The sequence below is a fragment of the Typopeltis vanoorti genome, chromosome 2 (genome assembly GCF_054136105.1).
Source record: "Typopeltis vanoorti isolate ZY-2024b chromosome 2, IOZ_Tvanoo_1.0, whole genome shotgun sequence".
Taxonomy (NCBI): Eukaryota; Metazoa; Arthropoda; class Arachnida; order Uropygi; family Thelyphonidae; genus Typopeltis; species Typopeltis vanoorti.
In genome coordinates, this window is record NC_143550.1 from 140989918 (window position 1) to 141010195 (window position 20278).

The following is a 20278-nucleotide window of genomic DNA, read 5'->3' on the forward strand; positions in this document are numbered from 1 at the left end:
ACCACATGCCCAATGCTCTACATGCAGTTAGATTATTCTCAAATGGAATCTGCTTATGCTTTGCAGAATACTCAACCTAAATAAGCATCGTTGTAAAAAACTTCCAGACAGTGGTTTGGAAGAAGCTGTAGTCAAAATAATTGAATACTTGCTTAATATTCCATGTTCTTATTCATACTTTGTCTACCATGTTATTTTATCCTTGATAATATCTCATTTACTATTAGGTAAAATATTGGAATGAAATTATTCAAAATTTTTTTTTTTAAGTTGCAGCCATTAAATTTCTTTATCATGTTTAACCAACACAAGTTAAGATATTCATCACTATAACAATATTAAAGAAGTGTTGTAGCACATATTACTGAAAGATAGCATTTGACATCTCTAGAAAATTAGTTATCCTAATAACAGATTATAAATAAAAAAGAATGTTCATCTGCTTATTCTTGAAAAGTGAAAAAGCATTTTCCAAGATCTCAAATTGCATTTGAATTCACTCTTAGCTGTATCTGAGAAAATCCAAATTACAGTAATATCCCACCTTGCAATACCTTGCTTTACAATGATTCACCCATACAACGCTTTTCAATTATGACCAATGCCTATTTATGCACCACCGCATTCACTCATTTGATGGTTTTAAAGACACAGTGCTGCATCAACTCAACCAATATGCAGTATTCATGAACTATTATGACATTGTTGCTGACTATGTTTGTGTTTTGCTGTGAATTATAAACCATTTATAACTAATTTCATTTTATTGTTGTTAATAATGGCAGGTAAAATTTGAAGTAAGAGTGCTGCTGTTCTAATGAAAACAAGATGCATAAACCTAACATTACATGCTGATTGAAATTTTTAAATATAGTGATGATGGTATATCAAACATTGAGAGAGAGGGGCTGCAAACTAAACTTACATCACATTATCTATTGTTACAAGGATAAAGTAATTAGTGAAAACTGTGGCACTAGTTAATACTACAGTTATGCATAAACACCCAAAATGGGGAAAGTTTTATTGGTGTAGATTGATGGCACTGGTTGGCAGGTTCCTTTAACCAAGATATTCAGAATAACTTTTCTGTTTGCTAGAATTATTCTAAATTTTTCTTTTGTATACCTGATGTAAATAAATTGTTTATTTATTTATGTCATTTACACATGCATATGCCTTGCTTAAAGATGTTATTAAACCATTACCTGCATCTACAAGCAGGGAAAAAAAAGGCAGTGGTTTGCTATGCAACGAAACTTGCTTTTTTCTCAAAACACGCAAGAAGAAAACAATTCAAGATCACTGATTGCATAAAATTGTGTGCCGCAGGGCTCTGTTCTTGGACCACTACTTTTCAATTTGTTCATCAATGATATAGGAAAGGATCTGAGAGGAAGTATTCACTTGTTTGCTGATGATGCAAAGTTGGGTAGAGCAATTGTGAGTGCACAGGATGTCAAAATTTTACAGGATGATTTGGATAGTTTGGAGGACTGGGCTAGGAAAAATGGATGTCAATTTAATGTGGCAAAGTGTAAGGTTATGCATTTTGGGGTGAAAAGAATAGCAGCAGTATATCACATTGGTGGAACCATACTCCAGGAGATTGATGAGGCCAGGGATTTGGGAGTGTTGATGGATAGGGAATTGAAGTTTAGGGGGCACATTGCAAAAGTGGCTAAATCAGCTCATCAAATCACTTGGCTTCTGAAAAATACTTTAACATGCAGAGACAAACAAGTTATTGTTCCTCTGTATCAAACCTTGATAAGACCCCACTGGACTACTGTGCCCAGTTATGGGTGCCAGGTTTCTTCGTGGTGGAGAGGATCCAGAGACGAGTGACCAAGATGATAGAAGGTCTGTGGAATGAACCTTATGAGAATAGGTTGAAGATTTGTGGGTTGCAAAAATTGGTCGATAGGCGGAAAAGGGTTGTATGATTGAGACATTCAAATTACTGAAGGGTTACTATAAGATTAATCCAGAAAATATTTTTGAAAATAGGACTGGTGGTGGGAGGACTAGGGCCATGCATGGAAGCTGGGCAAGAATGTGGTTAACAAGGGTGTTAGAGCTAGGTTTTTTACTTGGAGAGTGGTGAATGAGTGGAATAAGCTGCCAGAGTCTGTGGTGGGTGCTACGACCGTGAATGAGTTCAAGGCAAGGTATGATAGATACTGTGTGAATGTCGAATAGTTGTTCTTGACATGATGTTAGGGCCTCCCTTGATGAATCTGTCGATTCCTTGGAGTTGCCCGGAATAATAATAATAATAATAAAGCTTAACGGGCTTAAATTGTATATGTAAAAATAAAAAAAAATAAGTTTTTGGTTTATCTTTCATATTGTTTGATTTTTAATGCATTTCATGAATATGATTACTGAATATAACCTGAGAAATATGCTGCACAATAAATATTTGAAAATTTGAAGACAATTTTGAAGCAGCTATATTATTTTATAAGTATGAATTTGTTTTAATTAAAAGATTTAGATATGATATTCAGTCCCATATAACTCTGTTTGTATTTTTTTAAGGGTGAAGACGGCACTTCAGCAGTTTCCATCCCAAGGTTCTTAACTCATATGAAACAACTTTCATTTCTGAGAGTGCTATATATTGATTTCAGAATGTAAAAGTAGCATTGCAGAAAAAAACATACGTTACATTTTTTTCCAAGTTTGATAGTATCTATCTATCTTGGAATTGAAAATATGCATCGATTTATTGTACATTTTTATTACTGATTATTGAAATCATCTGCATCATGTATTTTAGTTTGCTTTTTTTTAAGTAAACAGTTCATTAGAAGAAAATTTTCATTACTTTTTTTTGTCCCATTTATCTTATAAAGAACATCATTGAATCTTATAAAATTGTTACCTATTTCTACTTATAGTCTATGAAAAGTTCAATATTAACTTCTCATAGACTATAAAAAGAAATATTTTTTCAGATTGTTAATATTTTTGTAATGAAATGCAATTTCAGCAAATGATCTATTACTCTGTTTGATTTTTCTGAAGAAGAATATTGAAATTTGCAGAACTGAAATGTTCGCTGGATAAATAATAAATCATGGTAAAAAAAAAAGGAATATAAAAGTCATGATGGTAAGTCAGTATGACTTGTCTCAGATAGTCTCTGGTTATTGTGAAAATGATTAATGGTTTTCTAGTGCTTTGCAAGTTGGTAAATACATTATTATTCCATCCAAGACTGCTGGCTGGAAACAATTTGCCAACCAAGAAGCCTCCCGGAGCATGACGGAATTGCTATCTGTGTGAATGAACAGAAATTAATGCAACTTTGTGTGGAATACCAAGGGGGGGGGGGGTGTACTTAAGCTTTATAACATTAAAAGGTTATTACCCCATAGCTGAAATAATAAATGGAAAATTTTAAACATTGTATGATATATATATATGTATGATATATATGATATAGGAGTGTTGGTGGATAAGGAATTGAAATTTAGGGGACACATTGCAAAAGTGGCCAAATCAGCTCATCAAATCACTTGGTTGCTGAAGAATACGTTGACAAGCAGGTTATTGTTCCTCTGTATCGAGCCTTGATAAGACCTCATCTCGACTACTGTGCTCAGATTTGGTCACCTAGGTTTCTTCTTGATGGGGAGGAGGTGGAGAGGATCCAGAGGTGAGTGACCAAGATGATAGCAGGTCTGTGGAATGAACCATATGAGAACAGGTTGAAGATTTGTGGGTTGCAAAAATTGGTTGATAGGCGGAGGAGGGGAGATATGATTGAGACGTTCAAATTACTGAAGGGTTTCTATAAAATTAATTCAGAAGATATTTTTGAGAACAGGGCTGGTTGTGGGAGGACTAGGGGACATCCATGGAAACTGGGCAAAAGTGTGGTTAGTAAAGGTGTTAGAGCTGGGTTCTTTACTTTTAGAGTAGTGAATGAGTGGAATGCGCTCCCTGAGTCTGTGGTGGATGCTGTGACAGTGAATGAGTTTAAGGCGAGGTATGATAGATACTGTATGAATGTCGAATAGTTGTGATGAAAATGATTTGGGGCCTCCCTCGATGAGTCTAATGACTCCCTGGAGTTGCCCGTAATAATAATAATAATAATAATAATAATATAACTTTCGGGTAGTAATTTTGATCAGGGCTTGCTTAGGTTAAATTTTAAAAATGCCACTAGGAAAGTAGATACACCGTCAGAATATCAACATACCTTCTAAAAAGGAAAACGTATCCATATACAGAGTGTATCCACATTGGACCTCAATAGTTTCAAAGAACAGTGAAAAATCAAAATGCAGAAATATGTAAGGTTTGGGTTGTTCAAATGTTCCAGAGACTACAAGTTTCATCCAGAATTTTTTCCTGCATCATGATGTAGTGGTGCAGCTGGACAGGGCTGTCATAGTTTTAAACATGGCATTAGGGGTGGAGAAAGCACAAGTTGTGCAAATTCTGTCAGGCACACAAAAAGGCAGAACCCGACCCCAAGAGTATCTGTTTGTGGAAAATTTCTCCTCCATGTTGTTTCAAAACTGTTTTGAAACAACATGGAGGAGGGAAGCAGCCAACCTTCTCTTCTGATATTGGCTGCTTCTCTCCTCCATGTAGAGAAGATTCGTGAGACCTTTGCACATCCCAAGGTAAACGTCAGGTGTGGTGTAATGTGAAACACTATCGTTGGCCATTTTTTTTTTTTACCCATGGAAAGCAATATTGACAGAATAATTTACCTTGACATGCTGGAAAATTTTGTCTTTCCACAACTCAAAGACTTACAATTGCACATCCTCTTTCAACAGAATTGTGCCCCACCCCACTGGCATTTGGAGGTCTGTGCAACTCTTGACAAGATCTTCCCTCAGCAGTGGATTGGATGTGGAGGACTGATTCACTGGCCACCGGATCTTACCTCACTTAATTTTTTTTTGTGGGGGATATGTGAAGGACACAGTTTATGCAACTAAAGTGGACAGCCTAGAGAACCTAGTCAGAGATAACTATATGTATATATATCCTTTACAACACAGACAATGACCTATTGCATCAAGTGCAAATTGTTTATTAGTGATGTTTATGCATACTGAATATTTCTAAGTGATTGGAAATTGTGGCATTATCGACGATTTGCTTCAACTAGAAAATTCACAGATATCAAGATATCTTTGTGTGGTGGTAATACCAATATCATACAAAATTATGTATGATACATTCTCAAATATTTCTACTATTGACTCCAGTATGAAGTGTTTCCAAATGCATTCATTCTTGTATACATTCAAAAAAAAAAAAAAAAAAAAAAAAAAAAGAGCAAAATCACTTTAGCAAACTGATTTCTATTCCTAAAAAAGGGAGTAGTACAAAATGTAGTAATTATAGAACTGCAGTCATCCAAGCAAAATTTTCTTAAACATCTTGCTTTCTAGGATTAAGAAGAAAATAGAAAGTATAATTTCAGAGAACCAAGCAGGTTTCCATAACAACAAGAGTACAATATATCACTTATTTACAATACATCTCATTGAAGGAAAATATATTGAACATAATAAAATATACTACGTCACAATTTTATAGATATACAGAAAGCCTACGATTCAATATGCTGTGAGGCATTGTGGAGAATACTGAACCGGTATGGAATAGATAATAATCTACAAGACTACCTCATCAAGGCCTGCATACTTTCTCCAATGCTTTTTAACCTATATTTGGAATACATAATTAACTTAGCCTTAGAAACATTGGTATTAGAATTACACTTGAGACATAGTTTTTGCCATAGTGGTGGCAAAAAAAAATCAGTAATCTCAGATAGCAAAGAATCAATTATTAACAGTGTTTCTAAAGCATTGGAGCAAGTATGCAGCCTGGATTAAAAATCAGCATTCATAATCAAAAATTATGTTTTCAGGCAATAAATCTCTGAAAATTTCAGTTAATGGTGAAATATTGGAAGAAGTAGAAAGATTCACCTATTTGTAAAGCATACAACAGATAGCTGGTCTAAACTTGGCATTCAAGCAAACATTGCTAAAATAACTGTTGCTCCTCAGCCACTTTGGAAGGACAGTAAAATACATCTAGCTACAAGACTTTACCTCATCAATATCCTTGTTAGCTTTGTCTTACTATACGGATGTGAGAATTTGACATTGCTAGAGGAAGATGAAAAAAGACTATTGACCTTCGAGATGAAGTGCTGCAGAAAACGTTTGAAGATGCCATGCATAGCACACATAACAAATGACAAGATTAGAAGGAAAGTTTGCTCCATTGTCAGAACACAAGAAAATATCATCACTAAAATACATCGGAAACAGCTCCAATGGCTGAGCTAGATCAGATAGCTTGATGTCTAGTAAAAAAAAAAATAAATAAAATTAAAATTAAAAAAAAAAAAAAAAAAAAACGCCAGGGATGACCTAGAATCACCTGGATAGATAATATTAAAAAATGGACTAATTCTTTGTTCTCCACCTTGTTAAAAAAGACATCTCAAGACAGAAACACCTGGACAGAGAGAGAGAGAGAATGTTAGGACTGTCACCTTTATCGTGTCGCAATGGCCTACATTGGGACACGATAAAGGGTGAAGAAGAACCTACTAATAAAATCAGCCAACTATCACCATCATACAAAAATAAACTAATATGATAACTTGGAGTTGACCAAGTTTCCTGTTCACATCATTTGTCTTATTTTGACAAGGCTGGTTAAACCTTGCGTAGAATATAGTCATAAAATCCTTTGGTTGTATGTCAAGTTACGACAAAGAACTTCTTTGTCATTAAATTCTGTTATGTACTCTCAAGGGGATGTACTACTTGATTAAGTTTATTACTAGCTTCCTATTAACAGTTTTCTTCCAAAGTAATTGTATCAGATCTCCAATGTTGATAGAACTTAACTAAGTAAATTATACTTACCAAGAAACTATATTCTTGGTTTCAACCTTTATCTAACTGTAAGCAAACAAAATTTGTGCACAAAGTATCTTCACGACTGCACTACTTGTATAGCTGATGACTTCACATCAATTGCCTTATCCCATAATGCAAAGCACACTTTCTTTCAGGTATAATTTTGTACATTGTGGGAGAGTCACTACCCAAACCAGGTTTGACTTTTATTTGAAGTCTCATCATTGGGAATGAGATCCAGGAAAAAAGCAAGGTTGAATTAATGCAGAAGTCATTTATTCCCCATATATGAATAGTAAAAGATGATTCACCCTATTAAAAAACTTCATATTAGAGATAGATGTAGAAGTTTTTTCACTTGGTCAACAGCCAAAACAACAGTTTTTGGCTGTTGACTTACAACTTAGTAATAGCTGTGTGTGTGTGTGTTATCAGGACATCCAAGCACCCCTCCCATTTTGGTCCAGTCTGCAACTACTACCATCTGGCAAAATCTACTTACCTTTGGCAAGCACAGCTCCAACGATTCATGACAGGAGAGCACTTTGAACCACACAACCCACTTCTACAATACTTAATTCTCCATCTACATATCACTTCATTAGCCACCATCTGTACATTATGCCATCTACTGCCACTATTTTTCTGTAGCATGTTCTCTGGCTAATTTGCTTGTATGTGGGATGAATCTAACATTTATATCTTGAATCACTTTTATGGAGGGGGAAAGCAAACAGTTGCTTCTCTGCCATTATAGGTAAATGTTGAATAAAATCTTAATAAGATTAAATCCTCAAGTCTACATTTATAACTACATTAGTGAGTTTCCTAATTCTGATCGGCTCCAAAAAAATTGTTGGATGGACAGGGCCATCGATGTCATATCACATGGCATAAACTCAGAAAACAATCAAAAACATTTGAGGTTATAATCAATGTATTGAAATATTTTGGGAAAATAAATACTACTTTTGCAACTTTTTCCAAGTTTTAATATCTATAGTTCAAATTTTGCATTTTCCATCACTGGTTGCCTTGTGTTATAACTGAGTGCCCTATAAGATAAAATGATATGTATGTGTATCTTCCTGTCATTGTTGTATTCCATTTCGAAAATATCAGTGATAATTGACAAAATGCATTTGTAATTGCCTGCATTCTCCAACAGTTGCAGTATATGTAAAGTAAACAGAAAACTATTTACAACATAAAACATAACTGCATTAATTAAATAAAACACAAACTGAAAATTTTTTACTCAACTAAAAATTCTCACTCATCACAGACAGTTGCATTTGTCAAGATCTCTGTGTCTTGGAGACTGTGCACACATGTGCATGCACTCTATATAATGTCCCATTTACACCATATATACACATACACTTAGCATTTAGCACTTTTCTCTTACTGTCTTATCATATGCCTTTTCAGAACTCCAAAACTTAAATATACATCGCAGGTGTAGACTTCTGTGGCTAATTGGTTCAAAAGATATATTTCGGTGATTGCACCACATTTTTTATTATTCAGTTATACAAAATACTGAAATAATAGTTCCCGACAAGTTTCGTAAATCGTAGGATTTACATCTTCAGGGGATAAATAGTATAACTTAAAGTTTAAACAAGAGAATTAATAAATACAAATCATAACCGTCTGGCTATTCATAAAACTCAAATAACAGAATGCAGATATAAAACGTTATTGACGTTGAACAATACTGGATGATGTCACGTGTTCTTGTTCGTATAGTTCGAGCTCAGATTGAGGTAGATTTTTTATTAGAGCTGACCACACGATGGAGAATTAAACCTTGATTTTTATTGCATTGCATTGGGTTGGGTTTTTTAGCATATTAGCAGCTCCTTTAAATTTTCTTATATAACTTGTTTTCTGTGTATGACATCGTCGTTTTTTGCCAGAGTACATCGTGTCCAGTGGAAATGGTATGGAAAGCAAGACCCGTTTTTTGCTCTCTTTTGTATTGTACGTCTTTTTGGTGTTCAGCCATGCGTATTTCTCCAGATCTTCCTGTCTGTCCTACATAGCAAATCCCGCAAGAGCAATGGATTTTGTAGACTCCTGGTTTTTTAAGAGGATGATGAGGTGGTTTTGGTGGATGTAGGAATCTTGAGATTTTTTCCATAGGAAGGAAGGCTACTTCTATGTTGTGTTTGTTCATTAATTTGGCTAGCTTATCTGTAACATTTTTGATATAAGGAAGCGAGATTGCGTTTTTGTTATTCTGTTTTATTGTGTTAGCTGGAGGCATTTTAAGGATTCTCTTGATGGTTTTTGTTTCATATCCATTCTGTTGGAGGATTTGTGTTAAGTATTTTAGTTCTTCATTATATCTTTCTTGTGTGCTGGAGATATTGTATGCTCTGTCTCGAAGAGTTTTAATTAAGCTTATTTTTTGTGAAGGATGGTGGTGCGAGGTTGCATTTAGAAATCTTCCAGTGTTTGTCGGCTTCCTGTATACTGAGAAGGAAGTTTTTTTTCTTCTTGTTCTAAAGTGAATTTTATGGTATTGTGCAAATTGTTTAGATAATCTTTAAAATTGATAAGTTCATCTGTTGTTCCATTGAATATGATGAAAATATCGTCCACATAGCGTAGCCATATTTTTGGTTTTTTATGGTAATTCTTAAGACTATTGTTTTCAAATTTTTCCATAAATAGGTTTGCTAATACCAGTGATAATGATGAACCCATGGCCAGTCCTTCTTTTTGTTCCCAGATTCTGTCTTTATAGGTGAAAAAAGTATTGTTTATACAATATTTAAAAAGATTCAAGATGTCCGGAGTCTTCCCTCCGGACATCTTGAATCTTTTTAAGATTCAAGATGTTGAACAATACTGGACGTGACATCGTCCAGTATTGTTCAACGTCAATAACGTTTTATATCTGTATTTTGTTATTTGAGTTTTATGAATAGCCAGACGGTTATGATTTGTATTTATTAATTCTCTTGTTTAAACTTTAAGTTATACTATTTACCCCCTGAAGATGTAAATCCTACGATTTACGAAACTTGTCGGGAACTATTATTTCAGTATTTTGTATAACTGAATAATAAAAAATGTGGTGTAATCACCGAAATATATCTTTTAAATATACATGCTTGTTATATTCCTAGGTTGTCAACTATTTGTAATATAGTAAGTCTGAACTTGACAATTCCTATGTAATTTGAACTCTTTCCCAAGTGCTTCTTTTCTACAGTTTTGCCTAACCTCTTCCAAGTATACTTGCATATGCTTACGTAAGTTTTGCCAGGAATGCTCTCTGCAAGTAAATTTGATCACATTCAATTGTTTTTATCTTATATATATATATATATATATATATATATATATATATACACATGAATACTCTGTGTGCTGAACTCCTATTTGTGGTATATAGGTGCTTTACACTTGTGATTATCTTTAGGTGGAAGATGAATTTCATTGCCTGCTTATTTGCTGGCCTAGTTGGCTGAGTGATTAGCATATCTGCTCTCCATCCAAAAGGCTTCGGTTTTGAATACCGCCGTGTTCATGGATGTTTGTGATTGTCTGTGAAAATACTAGTGCTCGTGGTTGACAATAGATGGCGTTGGTGTAGTTGTAGTTGGTGGAATGAGTGGTGCAGACAGAGTTTTAGAGTTAGTACCTTCCCTCGATGAGTCTTTGGACTCCCTGGAAGTGTCACAATAATAAGACTTCTTCCAGTGCAGTAAAGGGTCATGAGTTTGATTCTAGTCACCGACTAGAGCAACTTTTTGTAAGCTTTATTTCGACTGGTTCCCAAGTTAGTTGACCTCTGGCATGGGCAGGCGTTTTTTTATTTTTCCCTTAAAATCAAGAAAATCGACCATAGAAACCACATTATTTCAGATAATAACATCCTCCTAGGGTTAGGGACCACAAGATGGCAGCACTTGTTGGCCATCTCTTCACTGTGTTATGCTTATAAATGAGTGATAGCCTTTGGCCAGCTATCTCTGGCTACCAGTGGAGATTGAAGGGAATAAAAGGCTTTACTTATATTTATTTTATCAAACTCTAAAAGAGCCTTTGTTTTTTCAATTATGATCAACACTATTGACAATTGCTGACCTGCGGCATTCTTAAGTAGTCTAGAACAGGGGTTCCCAAAGTTTTTAGACCTAAAAAGAACTTGCAACAGGAAAAAATATATGCTTGAGCAGCTCATAAAACTTTTTATACTAATATGAACATGGAACACGTCTTATATATTATATATACAGGAAAATCTCGCTTAATATTAATTAATCCGAGCGTCTAACCAAATACAGTAAACAATAGGAATAATTATTCATCAATCAGCGTAAATTTGGGAAAAAATTACAGTATAAGCTATATTAGAGGATAAAAATCAATTCCTTAAATTTTTATTTAATGTCTAAACATTTGATTGAGCTATTTTTTTACAAAAAAATTCAAGATGTTTGAATTGTGCTCGACTTTTTCTTATGCAATTTGAAATAGCTGGCGATCGCTTTATCAAGATTTCGGCGGACTTCGTTCCATATCAGGATCAGCAACAAACAAAATTTATTATTATTATTCCTGATACCTCCAAGGAGTCCGAAGACTCATCACGGGAGGACACCTACAACTGTCTCAACCACTACACCGAACCTCTACTACGAAGCATCTCCATCAACGCCATCTACTGCCCACCTCCACAACTAGTATTTTTTGTCTGTAAATTGCGTGTGTTCTGAAGGGCCGATTTGTCTGTATGCGGGATGAAAAACCCGAGTTTCCAGGAGAAAAAACCCTGTCAACTGCCGTATGAGATCGGCTAACTCACCTTGGCTAATTTCCTTGACATATTCAATGTGATTGAAAACTAGCTCGAGTTCTTTTGCAGTCATTCTTAGTTGTAATATTCTCTTGTTCGCACTCTTTATCTTCATATGTACTCTGTTCTTCTAGTTGAAGGAGATCATTCTCGCATAACTTCTGAATGGGAATCAAGCAAGTTTCTCACATCTTCATTGTCCCGTTCATTAGATCCAAGTACTTTTTCAACTGTGCTGATTTCTTCAATAATGTTAGATTTTGGATTTTGTGCACGATAAATTAATATAGGTTTGAGTTTAAAGCCTATGCATTGCTTCCTAATAAAAGCGTAAAGATAAAAATAAAAGACGATCTTTAAATACTTTGTATCCTGGTTGAGATAATTGAATTTTAGCTAGGAAAGTTTTTATTGGCATACGCTTCCAAAAGAGACCAGTTTCGTCGACGTTGAATATTTGCCGATTGTCAATTATCTTTTACAATTCTTCAGGAAACTTGGCCACAGAAACTTTATCAGCACTAGCAGATTCCCCAGTTATTCTTACGTAATGCAGTCTAACTCGAATTTTAAAACGATCGAACCATCCTAAACTCGCAGTAAAGCTTTCATATTTCTCTTGAAATTTGGTCTCTTTCGATGAGGTGAAAATATTGAGAGCTTTTGCCTGAATATTCCCTGTACTAAGAGGTGTTCTTTTTTGCTTATAATTCTCAATCCAGAGTGATAGAAGACGCTCGATCATTAAATAGCTTCTTTTTCTGGTGATCTTCATGCTTAAAGAATCAGTAGCAACTTTCCTTGTTCCTTGTATTCTTTGCTCTTTTTTAATATAGTTCAAACTGTAGACTCGCTGTATCCCAGGTCTCTCACAGGCATTGTATTACTGGCGCCACTTTCATGTCTCTTGATGACTTACAGCTTTTCTGCTCGCTGCAGATTGCCAACAAAAAATTTTTCGTAACGTAAAAAATTCGCGTTAACTGATTAATCACTCGCTTAAAGCAGGAAATAGTATCATTTCACTCAATCGCGTTAACTGATTATCGCGCATATAGAATTCACGTTAAGTGAGGTTTTCCTGTACACAGGTACTTTCACGGACACAAACCACCTTGTTCAAACAACTTTTATTTGAACGCCTAAACGCTGTCATTGATTTAAATGCTACTAGTAACTTACTATACGATCTTGCTAAATAAAATTGCATATGCTGTTGCCATATCTGCTAGCGAGTTTTTCGAACTGCTCTGCGGAACCCATGGCGTTATTGCATGCTTTTTACTGGCATGCAATAGCGTCATACTGGAGGTTTATGTAAGGAGAGGATGGAGGTAGATGTCTCAAAGTAGAGATCTGATCCTCTTTGGTGATTTGTACATTATTGAGGGTAAGGGAAGGTGGGATTTTGTTAGACAATGCAGGGCCGCAGTGAAGGTGACAGTCATCCTTGTCCCACTGAAGGATGGTGTAATGATCTGCAGCTAGAACAGCTTTTCAAAAAATTACATATGTTATTATTATGTTATATGCAGCTTGGAAAGAAGTCAATGGACACCATAGTGTGAGAAGCAGTCATTGCGCCCACCTTAATAAGATTGAGGACCTCCTTTCAGTGTGATGCAGCGTTCCTATGGGCATACTTCTTCGAGCGTGCGATAGCAATTAAGGGTGATTGTTTGAACCATTCTTCCTGTAGGCATGTAATGAGGTTCTCAACAGTTGTGGAGCGGACAGCCCCTGACCTCCGTTCATCCCACAGATGTTCAAAAGGGCTGCAATCAGGGCTCTGTGGAGGCCAGTCAAGTGTGGTGACGTTCATGTACACAAACCACGCAGTTACCACAGCAGCAGCCTTCTGACATGATGATCTTTTTGCTGAAAAACAATGGTCAGATCTGTAGAAACGTCACAAAGTAGGCATTGTCCAGAATGTTCAGATACTTTTTTGGAGTTCAAAAGGTATCTGAATGTTCATGGCGCTACAAACAGGTCCGATGCCAAAATAGGACCATATCATCACACTGCCACCTCTTAATTTCATAGTTGGGGTTACGCACTCTGGTAAGAGACTTTCATCGAGCATCTGCCGCATCCATACCTGTCCATCTGCTAGAGAGAGAGGGTGTAGCATGATTCACCGCTCCATAACATAGCATTCCAAGCTCCCATGTACCACTGTATATACTCTTTGCACCACTGAAGACAATGCTGCATGTTGGTTTGGGTAATATGGGGTTTGCATGTTATGGTCTTGCCATGGATACTCATGTTGTGAGCCTCAGTTCTGAATGTTTTTGTGCAGATTCCTGTTCCACTCGATTCCCGCAACTCCGCATTCAACATGGCTGCAGACGAATCGCTCTTTTTTTTTACATATTATCATTTGTAGCACCTTACGGTTACATTCGGTGAGTGTGGTGGGGGTCGTCCACTTGCAGTTGACTCCCTGCTCTTCCATCTCAGTATGGTATGGTATCACTGATTATTGACCTGGGATGGCCCAATTTGTCAATTTCCCGAACAGATAAGCCTGCAACATAACATCCTATCACAATGCCTCTTTCAAGCTCTGTCAGTTCCCTTCTCACATCCATTTTACCCAGACACAGTTTTCCTGAGTTTTGTCGCCATCATATTCCTCCAAGTTATAGCGGCTACAAACACGTGACTTGTTACATGGCACGAAGTACCTTGCCCATGGGGATATTTGTTGACCTCTTTCCAAATAGTGTATTAGATGTAGGCACCTGCAGGGAGTCGAGATTCATCAAGAGAGGGCCGTGTACAGATTACTGGATATCGACAGGTTCCTCTTCCTATGATTCTGGCCTACATATGATATGAAATTAATGTATTATAGGTTCTATACCCTCGTATATATAAAATATTCCGTACGGATGTTTCAAAACGAAGACGGCAAAGTAGGCTAGAGAAAATAAAATACCATAGATCGTATTTTTAATCGATTTCGGAATGCATTTTTCGGATTACACTTCATCTATCTATATATTTGTTTATTTTAGACTTTAATGAGTGATAACTCAAAATAAGCGAGCCAAGAAGCATTTTAGAAGCCACTATTTGGTTGATATAATGATTTAATTTAAATTCTTTAAAATGTAAATTCGAGAAACACCACAAGAGCCGGGTAGCAACAGCATTACCACTAATTAGTAAAACAATGTAAAACTTACCTTCTTACACTTCATGTTTAGTCGAGTTTAATTTCTTTCTGACACTTGTCAAAATTAAGAATTTTTCTTTTATTCGTATTTACTTTAAGACCAACTCTTTTCAGTTGTTTTATATAATGCCTCTGATTTTGCTTGTACGCGTTGTGTATTTTGATATTAAAAACCATGGTTTAGTCCTCAGTGGAAATGGGATGGTTGCCTCATATCTTGCGATGAAAATTATTCCCTCGACCTCATTTGTCTGAAGGATACTGTGCACCGAACTACAAAGGAAGGATATATATTGTTTTCATGTTTCGTGCGTGTGTTGTTCACTTCAGTTATATTTCTATTTACGTGAGCTCTTACAACTAAATAAATATTTCTGTTTAATAATTACGATTGTTAAAAGCAATATTGATTGTAACCTGCATAAAAATTCATGAATTACAAGTAGAACTAATTCTGATTCGTAATTTTTTTTAATACGGAAATACATAATTCATAAATATTCTTGGTCATAAATACTTACTTGATATCGCTTCATTACTTAACAGACTTGCATTCATTCTTTCTTTCAAAGTGATACAGTTGTAATTTGTCTATTTTCATTAGTCATTTTACAAGTGTAATGAATTAGCTGCTGTGGCTGTAGGAATAAACACGATTTCCAAAACAAGCAAACAATCATAAATCTTTAACGTCTAATCTGCTTCATCTTGGAATGTCTTCTCTAATCTCGCACGAACACTCCGTGTGATTTACAAACGTTAAGATTTCTATTCTAGAGGAATTTAAGCCATAAGGAGTCACTTCCGTTGTTACAAAATATAGACGGACTTCTTCTTTCTGCGAATGAGCACATTTATATAGTGGATCTCCGCAACACCCCGTATCTTCTCCACAACGATGAAGGATTGTACAATGGGGATAATAAACTTTTCCCATGTCTGGATATACATCAAAAACACGCACCACGCGTGCTTTTGGTGTGCCACACACAGCCGTCCGACGTATGCGTATATTATGGTCGGTAGCTTCCTGTACAGGATTAATTATTCGGCCAAAATTCTCCGTACCGGAAAGAACTGTAGAAAATGAAGTTGCGTTGACTTCAGGGTTAATTGTTCCACCGAAGCCTTCCGCTCTAGAAAGAACTGTAGGAAATGTCGTATTGAACACTGGACTTTCAAGCCGCCTTGTGTCACTACTGGTAGTCGGCAGTGTGAAATGCACTATTAATCCAATAGTTATCAGAGCTGCTAGAATCAGCCCTATAGCAATGCCATAACGGTATTTCATTTCCATAGAGATACTTTTCAAGGTTTTGCTAATTATTATTACGCATATTGCACTTGCAATTCCCAGGTTAATAGAATGAGAAGGAAGAAATTATTCGTCAATATTTATCACAAGCAATTAAAAGCAACTTAACGCATTCTCGGTCAACTCTTAATCTTCGAAGAATTGGAAACAATTATGTGGTGAATTCCAAATGTTTATATATGAGTAGGTACATAACCTGCAAGGTAATACTACTACGAGAATGCGCGCGCACACAACTTAACCAAAGATACAACAGTAGCTATTATTGCACATGTTCGTGAAGTTAGAAATGCCTTGACAAGTGGCTTTTGATTTTCGTTCCTTTTGCATGTGACCCAGCGCTAATCATGTGATCACTTGTAACCAGTTTCCTTGACGCTCGTGAAGTTTCGTTGCAATTTTAAGCGAATCAAAAGGTGAGTAAACGCGTCATCCAGTTACTTTCGTTTTTCAACGCAATAAGCTAAAGGAATTCCAGCAGGCGTTATTTGGGCTACGGAACTGCATCATAAATCCGGATGTAAAGCCATCGTCTGCGTACGTAAAATCCGGACCAGCTTATTATTATTTACATTACAACGTAGACAGTTATTAAAGGCCTTCGCACACAACACATTAGTAATATAATACAGGTTTTACAGCTTTTTCACGCGCTCATGCGTGTGATCGTAATAAAAATTACCGATTATTTTTTTTTTTAAGAAAATTATTCTAAATTTTTCGTTTGCGTATCTGACGTAAATAGATACTTTCTTTACGTCAGTTCTGCACATATATATGATTGCTTAAAATATTATTAGACCATTACATCCGTTTATAGGGGAAGGGGCGAACGTAAAAAGGATATTTATGCAACGAAATTCACTTATACAATGGTCTGCAACCTAATGTGTTGCATGCTCGGGATGCTCCTATACTGGCAAACATGGAGGCCGAAATTTAAGGCATGTATTATCAGAATAACACAGCAACGATTAAATACTAAAGGCATTTTCAACTAGATATAAAGACGTTACTGTTTATGTAAAGCATGATTAGATGGTCTAATCATGGCATTGTAATAATAACATAACAGTCAACATTCAGACTTCCTGATGGGCCCTCACAACAACTGACGGACGTACAACATTTGATTCACTCACTCGATTTTCTGTTAGCAGAGATCCATGCATACAGAACAGTTTTTATTTTCATCACTGCATCGACTACAAGCTATTTTTCCAAATGATTTTCCTCAAATCATTATTGCATTTGTACCTGCAGTGATACAGTACATTTATGAGGAAGAGATGTTGGTTTGTTTTATGAAACTGCAATGTAAGAGACATTGCATTATCTAGAAGTTTCCAAATATTCGAGCCCATACTAGGAAATTATCTCCAGACCACCTTTACCATTAAAGTTGGAATAATGCAGTGGAGAATAAGGTGTCTCTTCCACATACTGTCACATCCGATTGGAAAAAAGTGAATCGTAGACTTTCAACGAACTAGTTACGATTTTCTTTGCACCAATGCAGTCTGTGCTGTTACCCGTTATAGTTGATGTTTGACTTATGTGCAGCTGTTCTTCAAAGAAATTGAAATGTGCAATATTCTACTACATGAAGCCCCATCCATTTTGAACTTTTAGTTGATAGTTTTCCACACTTGTCTTCTATAGGACTCAATGGATACTTAATATTAGTTTCCTTTTATGTATCAGAATCATACTTAAGAAAGGTCATAAATATTTCATAATCGCGAGGTGGATTAAAGGTTAGATCATTTAGAAACCCTGCTCCAGAGACCAAAATATGGTACTTTTCGAGTCACTTCAGCATTCTAATAAGCAGGATGGTGGACAATGGGCAATAAACTTCTTCAACTATCTTAGGACATTCACAAAACACTCATGGTCATGGTGGAGCTTGGAGGTTTGTGAATGTCTTTGCTCGGCCATGCCAAGGGTAGAGCAAAGACAGCATCCACTCTTCAAATTACGCTGGCACTGGCTGATTTGAAATGATCCAGTATTTTACCAATGTTAAGAATCGATGTGTCCCCAATACAAAGTCCTATGATGACCACTGTCGAAGTCCATCAGCTCTTTGCCAGGTTTGTTTATGTAGCAGTCTAAACAAAGTGTGATAGCAGAAATATTTGTACTAATATATTTCATTCTAAACATATTTGGGTGTCTCAATACTAATTAAAAAAGTTATGCATAATATGTTTACAAATGGTAGGTTTACCAACAGGGCTGTCGTTAGATTAGATCGCGTCCTGAGGCAAACATATATCGCCCCTGATGGATAAGACAAAAATATAAGAAAAACTCCAATTGCTATTTTGTTTTTATTTCAAGAGAAACATTAATGCAAAACGATTGCAGAACAATGTTAATTAAATATTTGCTCTGTGGGGATATCGCACAATAAAACTGTTTATAAGCTATTCTAAATTTAAATTATAAGCTATGCCCGCCTGTATCGATATAGTTGCTACACCAATCAATCTTTCTTGGGTCATTGCTGTTCGCGAATAATTTTTAATCTTGGAAAAACTTCTTTCTGCACTTGCTACGCTAACAGGAATTGTTAACAATATCCTTAGGGCGGTGGCTACGTTGGGATAAATTTCTAGAAGATTTTGGTTATATCTATATAATAAAATTTGGTGAGGACCACTTTTCTCTTGTATTATTTTTGAGAGCATTTTTAACTTTTCAAATAAATCTATTGCATCTACATCAGATGTTGTAAAATATCTTGTTGTCCTAATACTGCGCCTACCGCAATATGGCTGAACGAGCGCCCTTAATTAAGCGGCACCGTGAGGCAGGCTGTCTCTATGCTACACCCCGTCGACGGTACTGTTTACCAATGTAATTTATTTTATATTTTAAAATTTTAAATAGTTTAATAGTTAAAGTCGTTTTAAAGAGTGTAAAATATTTCCTCAAATTCTAAAATAACATTGAATATACTTTAATTAAATTAAGGTTATATTAGATCCCACATTGTTTTAAAACCGAATAAGAAACTCAAGGATTGGAATCAGAGTTTCATGCCGAATATAGTATAAAAAACTATAAAAGTATCGGCGAATACTAGTGTGAGCTGAATGCAAGTAGTCCTAGAACGTAGTACAAACACCGGCAACTAGTTGCAAAGGTGGGGAAAGTTCTGATCGCTAATCTTGGTATTTTCCATAATGTAAAAACACATTTCCTAGGAAATGTATGCTGTTATTACATTATGGTAGGGAGGTCACTGCCCAGATCGGTTTCAGCCTTTTTTGAGGCTTCATCAGTGAGTAGCTAGCAGCAAGTTACCCTCCTGCCATGATCAGAGCTTTAATAGCTCAATAACCCCTTATCCCAACACTGTCCTCTACAGATAACGGGGAAGATGAAAAGCATTCTTGCTTCGCCCCCTTTAAGCCAGTCCTTATAAGGACTATAAGACTGGAGTCGAAGTCATCCATAAAGAGATTTTCACAACAAATTATTCGAGCAAATTTCTCCAAGAATTCATGTGCCAGCAGTGTCATATATATATATATATATATACTACCACTACAATTCTTTTTTAAGTTTTCTCATTCTTTTATTCACCATTCCCTTATAATGAATTTCCTGAGATTGTTCTTTTTCATTTCCGTGTTCTGATAAAAAAATCTCTTCAATGCCCATTCAGTAAGCTAACATTCCACAGTCCCGAAATCATCTTTGTAACTTGCGTCCTGCAACTTATCTAAAGTTTCTTCATTCCTCAAAATCCCAGTGATCACATCTGGACATTGTAGTACAGATGTATGATTATGGCCTTATACTATGGAACCGCTCCTATCTGCTGCATTAACCATCTGAGTTGTCGCTCAGTGCACAATGTATACCCCTGCGATATGTTTTTTTAATCGAAATTTCCAATTTCGATCCACCATTATCTCAAGTCCTGTACCGCTTCATTTCCTCTAGTATAATTCCATGGATGATGAATTTCCTGAGATCGTTCTGGAAAAATCTCAGCTTCCCATCTGTAGATCCCAAAGTTC

General features: G+C 35.9%; 1 protein-coding gene across 3 annotated transcripts in view; it reads left to right on the plus strand.

Annotated features, from left to right (window-relative positions):
• Window positions 1-2817, plus strand: part of LOC150109475 (armadillo repeat-containing protein 8-like) — a 235349-nt gene extending 232532 nt beyond the window's left edge. For all 3 annotated transcript variants that reach the window (XM_090408488.1, XM_090408504.1, XM_090408496.1), the window contains one exon: window positions 2545-2817. In XM_090408488.1, coding sequence (XP_090264614.1) covers window positions 2545-2587 — 43 coding nt within the window. In that variant the 3' untranslated portion in view covers window positions 2588-2817. The remainder of the gene's footprint in view (window positions 1-2544) is intronic.
• Window positions 2818-20278: the final 17461 nt, after the last annotated feature.